Below are 14,454 nucleotides of genomic sequence, written 5' to 3'. Positions count from 1 at the left end.
CAATATTCCATTTTATTAGCCCTAGAACAACATGAACGGAAGCTTTAGTGGTAGCGTTATAGTCTATGCTGAGGTTTGTTAGCAGTGCATTATTACCTAAGAGATCGCTGCTTAGTTCAGCCAGTTAACTGGAGGTCACTAAAATGTTCTGCTCTTGAAAGGGAAAGAGGGGGAGAAAGGGCAGGGGTGGGTAGAGAGAGAGAGAGAGTGAGTCCTCCTTCTTCACAGAGCAATTTGTGTAAATGCATGGTCCAGTGGCCCTGAGATCCATTAATTAAATTTCTAGACTTCATAGCATTCGCTGATGAATCATGATGAAAAAAGTTGGAAGGGAATAGGAAACACATACACTGCGGCATCTTGTTTCGCCAGAGTTGGGCCCTTGAGAATTAAGTGATACTTTGACATAATTCAGAATTAACAAAATCTGTCTGCTCTCTAAAAGTGTGTATTTTCATAATTTAAGTAAGTCATGCAAATTAGCTTAGATCAAAATGTGAGCTCCATTGTTGCCTGCAAGTCAGCATGATTTCATGATTGGTGATATAATAGTATCATCACCCCAGGGAAGGATATTTCTGTGAAATTAAGTGATATAGTTCTATCTGAGTAGGAATATTGTACCTGAAAAATCCTGCTAATAAATATAGGTCTCATTTTGATATTTTGGAATTTTATAGGGAATTAAATATAATAAAATCATGCATCCTACTGAGGTCAGACATCTGAGAAAAACAGGTCAGTCAAATCCTCATTCCTGTGAAATTTACCAAGGGGCTTTTAAAATGGCCAAACGTTAAAGTATCTAGCATGATGCTTGAAATATAATCTGTGGAAATACACTAAACTAAAATGACATTGTCCAGTCTCATGGCTTCAAATTCCAGCCCCATGCTAATGATCAAATTTTCTATGCATTCAAAGCTCCTGAACTGAGATTTAGATATGTAACATCTCTACTGGTTTCTTCACCTTACTGTTTCCCATACCAAACTTCTATTCTTTCTTTTCCTGATCCATTTCCCTCCACCTTTTCTATTATATTCAATGTAATTAAATAGGGATGTTTGGCTCCAGCTATGAAATTTGACTCACATCCCATGTCAAATTCATCACCAAATCCTGTCAACTCTACTTCAGAAATATTTTCAAAATATGACCACCTCTTACCAGTACCACTCTAGTTCAAATCATCCTGTCTCTTTCCTAGGTGATTGCAATAACATCTCACTACCTAGATCTACCCTTTGTCCTATAGTCAATTCTTATCTCAGCAGACAGCAGACTATTAAAGCTGTGAACCATACCAGCCTCCATTTCAAGTGCCTTCAGTGGCTTCCATTTCACCTCCAGTAAAATAGAAATCTCCACAATGACATCTAAGACTCTCCATGGTTGGTCCCCTTCTTGCCTTACAACTAAAAACTCTTCTACCATTACCACTGTATTTACTCTGCTGTAGCAGGGAGACCTGTTTGCTGTCCCTTAAACAAAGCAGATGTCTTTCTCCTCTGGTCTTTGCATTTGCTGGTCCTATTACTGGGAGTGTTCTTTTTCCCATCCTCTTGATGACTTCCCTCATCTCCTTCAAGTCCTTGATGGAATGTTCTTACACAGTGAGGATTTCCCTGGCAACCATATTTAAAACAGAATCTTCAGTCCCATGTCCAGCACTCTTTATGCACCTTTCCTGTTTTAGAATAGTTTGAGAAAATGAGTAAGTGTTTTGGGGACACAGCACTTACTATCATCTGACATAATTAGGCATAACACTGTATTTCTTAATTATTTTCTTATGTATTTGTTTGCCTCCCATCATAACTAAGCATTTAGTAGAGACTGTCTATTTTATTCACAATGGTATTCCTAATTCCTTAAAAGTGTTTGGTATAAAACAAACATACATTGAGCATTTGTTGAATAAAAGAATTATATGTAAAATTATAATCAGACATTATTCCAGGGGAAAACTCTTAGTCTCTAAACAAATTTATTTGGATACCTGGTAAATTATACCATAACTAATTTGGGAAATAAATTTGCTCCTCTTATGTCAATTGAGGGAAGCTCTGGCAAGAGCATTCTGCTTCATCTCCAAGTCTTTTTCTTCAAAGCCTATTGTTATTTTTTTCAAATCTGACAACCCTATGAGACCTACCCAGCTGAAGATTAGCTGGGATGCCCAGTTCCTGTTCTCACTGTGGGGCACCAGATTTTCTGGGCAAGCAGAGTGAGTAGATAAAGCAATGGGATTGGGTGAGGTTACAGGCATCAGCCCATTCTAGGCTTTGCTCTTCAACACATACTGTCCTCCTGAGCCAGGACGCAGACCATGGCTACTTTTGCCCCTGCATGTCTGTTCTGATTTCTTTCTTTATATGGGATGTCTCACTAGTCTCCTGCTTTTAATATGGAGTTGCAGTCTCTAAGCTAAAAGGCCAAGTACAGATTCACCTGCCAATGAAGCTCTTTAAATTCTCTCTTCTTTCTCAGGACTCACTGGCTGTAAGTCCATGGAACAAAAACAGAATTTGCTACTTTTCAATGACATTGTTTTCGTTGAGTTGTGTTTAACCAACTTGTTGAATGAACTGACACTGTACATTCTCCCTGTAAAATAACAGTGTGTTTTCTATTATGCCTATGTAAGTCTGTTGCCTCAACTTGGCGTTATGTTAACTTACCTACCAGACAGTTTATTTAGGTTGTATTCAAGTTGGGCTTTTGTGACATAAATAAAATCAGTGATGTGATTATAATATAGTGGTACTATTTATGTAAAAATATTTGGGTCTTGAAAAGATTAGAAAAAGCTAAGTTGATTCATAGGAGGGCTAAGCAATGTAAAAATTTTAAGAAAAAATTATAAAATTAGAATAATCAGAATAGCAAAATTTTAACAAGCTAAAAGGTTTTTGCACCTCAATTACTTTTTTTTGTTCTACTTTAAACAGGTAAAAATTTAGAATTATGACTGACTTGTTATGATCATAATTTATACAAAGAAGACAATGTATAGAAACTCCAGTTAATAGAGTAATAATCAAAGGGTCCTGGACTTATATCAAAATATTGGCCAAATAATTTGCATTTCTGGTTTTTTTTTTAACCCCATGATCCTCCTCCTTAACTCACGTTTTAGATTAACTATCAAAAAACTGGTCTCAATTATATTTGAATAGAAGGTTTCTACTCTATTGTTCTCTAACTTGACCATGTTCGGTACCCTTAATTAAAATATATAATTCTTTAGTAAATAGTTTTCATAGATGTTTTCTTTCTAACTGGTTATATGAAAGCTACCCAATAATGGGCAGGTTGAATAGTCGTGGGGTAGGCTCAGTGTTGGTCTGTGGAATGCTACTGTAGGTCTCCACAAACCTAAGACACAGAAACGCACCTTTAGAATTATCTACTTCACAGTAGAACTGTGACAGAACCTGAGGCTTGCCTGACTCCATACTTCTTGGTGTTATTCACAACACCACAGCCTAATTTTGCTTATTTCTTTATTTGAAGAAATCTTGAAAAAGAATTGCATTCTTTGATTTTTCTACTTAATTAAAAATTTCATCGGAATCAGCAATATCTTTCTGTGATGGCAATTGTATCTCCTAAAAAATCACAGTGGAGATATATTTGGAATAAATATATCCAAATATTGAAGTAGTACATTCTCAAATATCTGAGTAGTATATTCCATAAATTATGTCTGCAGGCTTAGAAATAACCTTCATATAATATTAATAAAAATCAAACTAGCTATTCAAAATATACTCATGGCATTGGACATTTGGAGGTAATTTTCACCGACCGTCAATGTCTGTATTCATATATTTATGTGATGGTATTGTTATTTCTGTAGTCTTGGTCAACAAAATTTACTCATGTTTGATATAATTTCCACATACCCATAGCATGCCTTTGGAAGTAATGCAGTGCTTGAAATTTAAGGAAAAAAATATTTGGTTAGGATTCCAAAATGTAAATCATTGAATAAAACAGTGCCATTTACTTTAAGATGAGGACAGTATTTTGATGGGAGGACATAGGTGATTTTGTGAACAACAAAATAATCTTGAAGCCACATACATATGGTAAATATTCACACTTAGGACTATGTGGGAATGGCAGCAGTCATTTCCAATAAATAACGTGTGAAAATCAATAGGACAGTTCCAAAAACACCTCCTGCTTGTTCATGGCATAAAGCCAAAGCTCTGCTATATGAATATTACATATGTTTTTGACAAAACATCTAGTCTTGCACCAGACACAATATTCTAGTTTCCTGAAGAGGAAACTTTATTAAAGCATGTGCTAAGTAAACTATAAGATTCATATTAGAAACTTCAGTCCTATAGCTGTTTCTATTTATTTGGGGTTGGAAAAAAAATGGCATTATTGTACATGTACTTGCTTTATAGTTAAAAAAAAATGGAGGGGGGCAAAATAAATCACACTCTCAAAGCATCAAGGAAATTTATAGTGGAATTATGAATCATATCATCGTAGGGTCATTTTCCTTTGTATCATGATATCATATGAGATCAATGTCAAATGGAATAGGTAAAAAATGGACAAAAAGTTTTTTTTGGGGGGGGAAGGCTGCAGACTGAGTTATTTTATTTCACTATTTCTAGCTTGAAGCTACTATCATGGGCGTTTAGAGTTATACAAATAACACTTACAAAAAATAAAAGACCAAGACACCCAGAGTGAGATGCATGTCGGGGACAAGGGAGGCTGGCAGCAGGGGGACCCTGGCGGCTCACCCCAGGGCTCCCCAAGGGGGTGACGCCTGGCTTCATCCACCCAGGAGGCCCAGGGAGCACCAATCACAGTGGGGGCTCTGGCCTAGGCGTCCCGCAGCCCAGGCCCAGGGCTGGGGCTGGATGGGAAGGACGGAAAGAGAGGGCTGAGATGCACCCGCTGGGGAGGGTGCTGAGACGCCCCACCCAGATCACTCACTACTACAGCCAGGCTTGCCTGGGACGCCTCCAGCAACAATATTTCATCTAAAAAAATACTGATTTGCTCATTTTCTGTTTCCAGTCAGGCTAGGGTGAAAGGAAAGAGACAGGAGGAAGATGGCCCCCACACCCCTACCCCCCGCCACCACCACCCTGGCAGAACATGCAGCGGGCAGACCCTGTGGCTGTCACGCCCTGCCGCTCCACGGAAGGGAGCCAGGCAGAGCTTCTGCCACGTGAGAGAGGGGCTGTTTCCAGCCACCACCCAAAAAAACACCGAGGGTCAGTCCTAGCCCACCCGACGGCTTCCCTTCCCAAGCAGGGGTTTCCGGACAGTGCACCAGGGAGGGCCACTGACAGGCTTGGGACACGTGCCCAGCTCCTGGGGGGCTGGGAGGAGGTGGCCAGGAGGGGCAAGAGATTCCAGTTACACTACACGCCCAGGGCTCCCAGCCCCCAACCGTCCCTTAGCCGCTTCCAGAGAAGTAAGGCTCAGAGCCGTCTGAGGTCAAAAGAAAGAGGTGCCAGACTCGCCCCATGGCAGACAAGAGGGCAGGGGCATCTGAAATCCCTCCCAGGGCCAGGCCGCAGCCGCTGACCCGAGGGGAGTAGGGAACCCGGGCGGAGGGGAGAGTGGGGAGTCCATAGGGGCGACAGGCGGGGGCACCGTTTTCTCTGGGGTTTCCAGTTTGAAAGGCAAGGGGCTTGCCTCCCGCCCCGGGGAGCCCACCTGGAGGAGAAGGGGTTAGCAGGGAGGGTTGGAAGGAGCCGCCACGTGGGCAGGGGCGGGGAAGGGCGGGGCGGGCGGGCCCTAGTACTGCCAGAGCGAGGCGCGGTCCACGGTCTCCGCGGAGGCCTTCAGGACCCCTGCGTGGTCGCCCTTCAGGTAGCGCCCGCCCACCTTGACGGCCACCTTGTTGTCGCAGAACTCGAAGAAGAAGTCCACAGGAGGGTCGCCGCTGCTGGTGACCGCGGAGTCACTGCCCACCGTCCAGTATTTGCCTGTGGAGTCTTTGATGTTGTAGGCGCCATCCTTGAACTCCAGCTGGAAGGCGTCATAGCTGGAGCGGTTGGCGTCCAGGGTGCCCCTGACCTTGCGGCAGCCGATGAAGCCGTGCTCCCCGCGGAACACGATGATGGGGCGGTTGATGAGCTTCATGAAGAAGAGCTCTGAGTCCCCTGCTGTCTCCACCGAGGCGGCCAGCTGCCCATTCTTCTTAGATGTCACAAACTTGCCATTGGACGCCCTCAGTGTGATGCGCCGGTCACGCCGCTCAATGTCGAAGTAGCAGCTGGCATTCTGGGTGGAGGCGGTGGACTGCACGCCCCCAGTGGCCGTCAGCGTCCAGTACTTGCCCGTGTGGGTACGGAAGGCACACTTTTTGGTGTCGCGGTCGATCTCCAGCTGGAAGGTCTCCTGGTCGGTCTCCTCGTCCTGATTGGCAGACAGGTCCATACCCTGGCGCGTGGACACATTCCTCTCGTTGGCCGCCTGCAGCACGACCTGGGCGCAGCTCTGCTCCAGGGCAAAGAGCTCGTCCTTGCCCACCTTGGTGGCCTTGCCGGCCTTGAGCGTGCTGCTGGGCTCCCACGGCGCCAGGTAAGGACCCTCGCAGCCGCGGAAGGCCACCTTGCCGAAGCGGAACTCCAGCGTGTAGCCAGTGGCCGGCTCCGGGCTCGCCACCATGCGCCCGTCATGGCGCAGGAAGCGGTGGTCGGCGGTCTGCACGCTGTAGCGCTGGTCCTGGAAGGCGAGGATGATGAGCGAGTCGATGCCCCAGGGCACGTCGCGGTCCACGGCGATCTCGTCGGCCGGCCGCGCGCTCAGGTGCGCCTAGCGCCTACGGGTGACGCTGTAGATGTTGACCTGAGGGTGCATGGCGATGTGCACGCTCCGCTTCTCGGCGGGGGACACCGTCTGCGCGAAGCACGACAGGCGGTCCTCGGTGCCTCCGAAGTAGCGCCGGTGCTCCTCCGACTGCAGCGACCAGCGGCCGTCGTCGTGCGCCGCGATGAGGAAGCGGCAGTCGGGACCGGGCACCTCGCGCTCGCAGGTCACGTTGCCGTCCTTGTCCGCCGCCAGGTAGCGGCCCAGGTGGCTGCGCAGGCACACGGCCGCGCTGCCCGCCTCGTCAGGGGGCTGCTCCAGCGTCCAGATCTGCTGCTTCTTCAGGCTGCTGGCCAACGCGTTAACCTTGAACCCGAATGCCTCGGCCGTCAGGTACTTGTTGCCGCAGTTGATGAGGCCGAACTGGATCTGCACTGCCTCGGCTGTGCCGTTGGCGGTCATGGTGGCGGTGGACGGGAGGCCGCGGTGAGGCCCCGGGAGGTGGGTGGCGGGTCCCCGCGGCGGCGCCCCTGCTCCTTTGTTCGGCCGCGGCGGCCCGCACGCGCCCTCCGCAGCGCTCCACCAAAAAGTTTTTTAAATCATTTCAGTTAACAGATTTAAACAGAGTTTAGCTATGAAGCAATGAGTAATGCAATACAAACTAGTGAAAAAGATGAACAACTAGGGATTAAATGTTGAGGAAAATTGTTTTCTAGTGAATTAATTTTGAATTGATAAGAGACAAAGAATAGGGACTTTTAAATATACAACTTTGGTGACAAAGTATTTGTCTACACAAGTTTCTTATGTCTAGTGCCTTCCTTACCTCCCAAATATTATTTTATAACTCTGATAATTTCTAAAAGATACATATGAGATATTCATATCTAAAAAAGTCACCAATATTTTGAACTAGTATCAAAAATAAAGAAGTATTTGACATAGGTTTATATACTGGGTTTATACATAAATAAAATACAAATACAAATCACAACAGCAAAGATAATAATTAAAAACTGCGTACTCACCTTAGGGTTTTTAAATAAGCTAATTGTTTTTCTTCTACACAAATAGCTAAAAATGTACAGTGAATGCAAATGTACTCAATTTCTCTTTCTTTTTCTATATTTGGATTGGTTAGTGAAGTGTCACAAAAGTGATGATGCTGAATTTTTGCTATTTTCTCTCTAAAGTGATGTTCTGAAAGAAATATATATATAATTTGCGGTTGTGAAGAAGCCCTTTTTTTAGTGCTAATTTATTTCCTTTGTGTACTTTGCAGTAGACATACATGTTAAAAGTTCAACAGAAAGAAGAGGATAAAATAATCATGACATTAAGCCCCTTTAGAAATTAGCAATGTTCTCTATTAATAATGGCGTGATGATATGCCACTCCATGAGCTCTTGAACCAAGTTATTCATTATTTCTCTGCCACATGGAAGCAGGATATTTGGTCTTTGTCCTATCTCAATGCAGTGCCTATGGTTTTGTTACAGAAACCTTAATTTTGCCTGCTTTTAAGTAAAGCAGGTTTTATGCAAACTTCTCAGAGGGCAGCCAGATAACTTTCAAGCACATTTGAAACACCAGAGGTGACTCTGCCAAGTGCCTCAGAGAAAAATACAAACTATGACAAAGACACTTCTTCAACCCATCTTTCTAAAGTTGCTGACTCTACAGGTTTATTATAAGCATTAGACGAAACCAGCGAGAGGCATGTGTCAAAGCTTGAATGTGCAGCTCCAGGTTAGAATGTCAGCTTTTCCTTTGGGTTACTGAAGAAGGAGAAAAGCCATTATCCATGCATGAAACAAAAAGGTATATGGCCAATCAAATGGAAGGCATACTTTTGGTAATCCAATCCCAATATATGCTATTTGCTTTAGTGGGGCTTAAGTAGGTCACTTAAGTGGTTTAGTGGGGCTTAAATAGGTCACCTTCTAGAAGTGAGCAGAAAAATATTTTAAATTAATGGTTATTTTACTATCAACATTTTTTTAAAATTGAAAATGGAACACCGGTTTTATAAGCAGTTTCTTCATTTTATTATTTAATGAGGTGGCTAGCCTTGATTTGAAAGGTTTTTTTTAACATGACTAGCTTTCTGACACTCTAATGCCCATTTTCTAAGACTTCTGTGCTGTAAGCTATTTTAACAAAGGGTAAGTGGTATGTCTTTAAATTCTGATTTTAGAGGAATTCCTAAATTCTCATTACTTTCACATATTATTTTATCTACTGTGAAATGATAACTTTGTTAACATGAAGCTTTTGAAGCTGTCACTATATTGCATCGGGTATTTCTGTTGGTTCATCAAAGTGAAATGAAATGAAAATGCAGGAAAAACAAATGAATAGAACACAAGAGTAATTCATTTTGGCTGGGTACGGTGGCTCATGCATGTACTACCAGCAGTTTGGGAGCTCAGGAGTTAGAGACCAGCCTGGCCAACCTGGTGAAACCCTGTCTCTACTAAAAATACAAAATGTAGCTAGGCGTCATGGTGCATGCCTTCTGGTACTGGAAGGCTGAGGCAGGAGAATCACTTGAACCTGGGAGGTGGAGGTTGCAGTGAGCCGAGATCATGCCACTGCACTCCAGCCTGGGCAACAGAGCGAGATCCCCTCTCAGAAAAAAAAAGAGTAATTCATTAAAACACCAGTTTGTAAAACATCAGGATGCTTTTCTCTTGTTAACTATAACATTGTTGTTGAAAACTCTGCTAAAATTTCGCATTCTTTTTTTAAAAAAGGTAAATGAATTTTCATAACGTATTGTGCATAAAAATTATTTAAAGTTGACATTAATATAAAACTTATTGAGCTACTTTAAAGTTTTTTTTTTTTTGCTTCCTTTTTGAACTTTTATTTTAGGTTCAGGGGTACAAGTGCAGGTTTGTTACATAGGTAAACTTTTGTCATGGGGGTTTGTGGTACAGATTCTTTCATCATCCAGGTATTAAGCCTAGCACCCATTAGTTATTTTCCCTGATGATCTCCCATCTTTCTGCCTCCTCTCTCTGAAAGTCCCCAGTGTGTGTTGTTCCCCTCTGTGTGTCCATGTGAGTTCTCATCATTTAGCTCCCACTTACAAGTGAGAACATGCGGTGTTTTTCTGTTCCTATGTTAGTTTGCTAAGGATAATAGCCTCCAGCTCCATCCATTTCCCTGCAAAAGACATGATCTCTGTTCTTTTTTATGGCTGCGTAGTATTCCATGGTGTATATGTACCACATTTTCTTGATCCAGTGTGTCACTGATTGCCATTTTGGTTGATTCCATGTCTTTGCTATTGTGAACAGTGCTGCAGTGTACATATGCATGCATGTGTCTTTATAATAGAATGATTTCTATTCCTTTAAGTATATACCCAGTAATGGGATTGCAGGGTCAAATGCTATTTCTGTCTTTAGGCTTTTGAGGAATTGCCACACTGTTTTCCACAATGGATGAACTAATTTACACTCCCACCAACAGTGTATAAGCATCCCTTTTTCTTCACAACTTCACCAGCATCTGTTATTTTTTGACTTTTTAGTAATAGCCATTCTGGTTGGTGTAAGATGGTATCTCATTGTGGTCTTGATTTGTATTTCTCTAATTATCATGAACAGACAGTTTTGAAATTTTTACAATCTTATGAAGACAAATGAATACAGAATTTTCTGAGCTGGGGCTTTTCTGGGGCAAGATTATAGAGATTAACAAAATGAGATTGGGAGAAATTGAGCTACATTATTGTCAAATTTAGCTTGCTGGGAGTAAAAAACAAAAAACCAACAAAACTGAAGTCTTGCACCTAATAATAACTATTTCTGGCTTCCTTCCCTCTGCTAAGCATGGATTGTCAGATTTCTCTCTGTGAGTTGTCCTCATCCACCACTAGAGTCAGTCAATGGCCCTACATTGTATTCCCTGGCAATGATTTTGCAATGAGTTTCGTTCAGGTTCTTAACACTTTAAGATAATGTCAACATTCTTCCTTAACTTCTCTCTGCTTCCAATGTCTTCCATTTCTAATCCGCCCTGCACACAGAACAGTTTATTTATCCTTCTTAAATACAGCAAACTACTCTCAATTGTCTACAGGATAAAGTACAACCCTTTTAAACTTTACCAAACTAACTTAAAATAGTTAAAATAGTTAGTTAGTTAGTTTGGTAAAGTTTAAAATAGTTAAAATAGTTTGGTAAAGTTTAAAATAGTTAAAATAGTTAGTTAGTTAGTTTGGTAAAGTTTAAAAGGGTTGTACTTTATCCTGTAGACAATTGAGAGTAGTTTGCTGTATTTAAGAAGGATAAATAAACTGTTCTGTGTGCAGGGCGGATTAGAAATGGAAGACATGTATACATATGTAACTTACTGCACATTGGGCACATGTACCATAAAACCTAAAGTATAATAATAATAATAATAATAATAATTACAATAAAAGAAAAAAAAAAAAAAAAACCCTTCCCTCCTCCCTGGAGTTACCTCTATGCTGAATTTTATGAAATCCAATTTCTGCAGTATTTATTACATAGCTTTACTACCTAATTGTACACTACTAAAATATAGTAGAATATTGCCTGTTTTTTGAACTTTATATAAATAGAACAATAAAATATTCATTATACTATAAAAAAAATAAAAAATAAAAAAAAATAAAGGCTAGAACCAGTTAAATGTGTATGAAAAAAAAAAAAAAAAAAAAAAAGAACTATAGCCAAATTTGAAGGTAGGGCTGGTGGAGTTTCAAAACCCCAGGAAGAGCTGAGGTTCAGGTCTGGGAGAGTGACTCAGAGTCAGAAACTGGCTTAATGAACAATGAAACTGTGTTTACTGCTCTCCTGAGTCGTGGATTAACATCATACTTGTATTACTTTCCTATTGCTGCTGTTCCAAATAACAATAAAGACCTTGAAATGTTAAAAAAAAAAAAAAAAAAAAAAAAAAAAAAAAAGAAAAATAATTTCCCGGGAGAAGCGGCGTCGGCGGCTGGAGCAGAGGCAGCAACTGGAAGAGCAGCAGAGGCGGTCCGGAGCGACGGTGAAGATGGCGGTGGCGGGCGGCGGAGACGGCAGTGGCCGATACCAGGGCGGCATCAGTGAGGGCGGCGGGACCACTAAGCGGCTCAAGACTGGCAACGCCGGCGACCAGCACGGAGGCGGTGGCGGTGGCGGTGGAGGAGGCGGGGCGGCGAGCGGCGGCGGGAAGAACTACGATGACCCGCACAAAACCCCTGCCTCCCCAGTTGTCCACATCAGGGGCCTGATTGAGGGTGTGGTGGAAGCTGACCTTGTGGAGGCCTTGCAGGAGTTTGGACCCATCAGCTCTGTGGTGGTAATGCCTAAAAAGAGACAAGCACTGGTGGAGTTTGAAGATGTGTTGGGGGCTTGCAACGCAGTGAGCTACGCAGCCGACAACCAAATATGCATTGCCGGCCACCCAGCTTTTGTCAACTACTCTACCATCCAGAAGATCTCCCGCCCCGGGGACTCGGATGACTCCCGGAGCGTGAACAGTGTGCTTCTCTTTACCATCCTGAACCCCATTTATTCGATCACCACGGATGTTCTTTACACTATCTGTAATCCTTGTGGCCCTGTCCAGAGAATTGTCATTTTCAGGAAGAATGGAGTTCAGGCGATGGTGGAATTCGACTCTGTTCAAAGTGCCCAGCGGGCCAAGGCCTCTCTCAATGGGGCTGATATCTATTCTGGCTGTTGTGCTCTGAAGATGGAATACGCAAAGCCTACACGCTTGAATGTGTTCAAGAGTGATCAGGATACTTGGGACTACACAAACCCCAATCTCAGTGGACAAGGTGATCCTGGCAGCAACCCCAACAAACGCCAGAGGCAGCCCCCTCTCCTGGGAGATCACCCAGCAGAATATGGAGGGCCCCACGGTGGATACCACAGCCATTACCATGATGAGGGCTACGGCCCCCCACCCCTCACTACGAAGGGAGAAGGATGGGTCCACCAGTGGGGGGTCACCGTCGGGGCCCAAGTCGCTACGGCCCCAGTATGGGCACCCCCTCACCCCCTCCCCCACCACCCGAGGATGGCCCTCACGCCCACAGCCCTGTGCTGGTGGTCTATGGCTTGGATCAATCTAAGATGAACTGTGACCGAGTCTTCAATGTCTTCTGCTTGTATGGCAATGTGGAGAAGGTGAAATTCATGAAAAGCAAGCCAGGGGCCGCCATGGTGGAGATGGCTGATGGCTACGCTGTGGACCGGGCCATTACCCACCTCAACAACAACTTCATGTTTGGGCAGAAGCTGAATGTCTGTGTCTCCAAGCAGCCAGCCATCATGCCCGGTCAGTCATATGGGTTGGAAGACGGGTCTTGCAGTTACAAAGACTTCAGTGAATCCCAGAATAATCGGTTCTCCACCCCAGAGCAGTCAGCCAAGAACCGCATCCAGCACCCCAGCAACGTGCTGCATTTCTTCAACACCCCGCTGGAGGTGACTGAGGAGAACTTCTTTGAGATCTGCGATGAGCTTGGAGTGAAACGGCCATCTTCTGTGAAAGTATTCTCAGCAAAAGTGAGCGCAGCTCCTCTGGACTGCTGGAGTGGGAATCCAAGAGCGATGCCCTGGAGACTCTGGGCTTCCTGAACCATTACCAGATGAAAAACCCAATGGTCCATACCCTTACACTCTGAAGTTGTGTTTCTCCACCGCTCAGCACGCCTCCTAATTAGGTGCCTAGGAAGAGTGCCATCTAAGCAGGAAGACATTTCTCTGTCCTTTATGCCATTTTTTGTTTTTTGTTTTTGTTATTTGCAAAAGATCTTGTATTCCTTTTTTTTTTTTTTTTTTTTTAATGCTAGGTTCGTAGAGGCTTAACCTTAATGGAAACGCTGGAAGTCTGCAGGGGGAGGGAGAGGGGAACTGATATCTCCCAAAATTAACCTTCACTTTTAAAAAATTGTTGTACATGTGATTTTTTTTTTCCTGTTCATACATTTGTGCTACCCATGTACTCTTGGCACATTTCAATAAAATTGTTTGGAAAATAAACACAGCGCTTGCTGGGAAAAAAAAAGAAAAGAAAAATAATTTCCCATATTTGTTGTCTCAAAGATACTAGAATATACTGATTTATAGCTACTTATTTTTCCCAAACAAATTAGCCCACTATGAATAACCTCCACAGTCTCTTTTTGTTGTTGTTGTTATCTATCTGAATTCTGCCCATTTAAGGTAAACTGATGTCTATAATTACTCCTGCTCAAGAACTTCTAGAGCTTTCTAACATCTGGTAACCAATTCTGTCTTTAAAGTACTTACTACCATGATTTCAGTTTTCTTGACTGTATCCTAACAGAAAAAATAGTACAAAGGTGTCACAAATGCAGAATAAAAGCTAGAAGGATAGAATGATTAATATTCACAAATTTTAGAGCAATAGATGGTTTTATTGTAATTGGAAGTGCGGAGGATTTCTGTGAATTAGTATACTTTTTTTATATACTTTAAGTTCTACGGTACATGTGCACAACGTGCAGGTTTGTTACATATGTATACATGTGCCATGTGCTGTGCTGCATCCATTAACTCGTCATTTACATTAGGTATATCTCCTAATGCTACCTCTCCCCCCTCCCCCCACCCCACAACAGGCCCCGGTGTTTGATGTTCCCCTTCCTGT

At 43.1% G+C, this 14,454-nt stretch overlaps 1 protein-coding gene and 1 pseudogene across 1 annotated transcript; one reads left to right on the top strand and one right to left on the bottom strand.

Annotated features, from left to right (window-relative positions):
• Window positions 1-4,603: 4,603 nt before the first annotated feature.
• Window positions 4,604-7,272, bottom strand: LOC129014723 (fascin-like). Its single transcript, XM_054452402.2, is given in 1 exon segment — window positions 4,604-7,272. A coding segment is annotated over 1 exon segment (1,479 nt). The 5' UTR covers window positions 7,264-7,272; the 3' UTR covers window positions 4,604-5,784.
• LOC129013832 (heterogeneous nuclear ribonucleoprotein L-like) lies at window positions 7,262-13,760 on the top strand (annotated as a pseudogene).
• The last annotated feature ends 694 nt before the right edge of the window (window positions 13,761-14,454 follow it).

Source organism: Pongo pygmaeus, chromosome 16 (assembly GCF_028885625.2).
Source record: "Pongo pygmaeus isolate AG05252 chromosome 16, NHGRI_mPonPyg2-v2.0_pri, whole genome shotgun sequence".
NCBI classification, from domain to species: Eukaryota; Metazoa; Chordata; class Mammalia; order Primates; family Hominidae; genus Pongo; species Pongo pygmaeus.
This window is presented reverse-complemented; position numbering and strand designations above follow the sequence as displayed.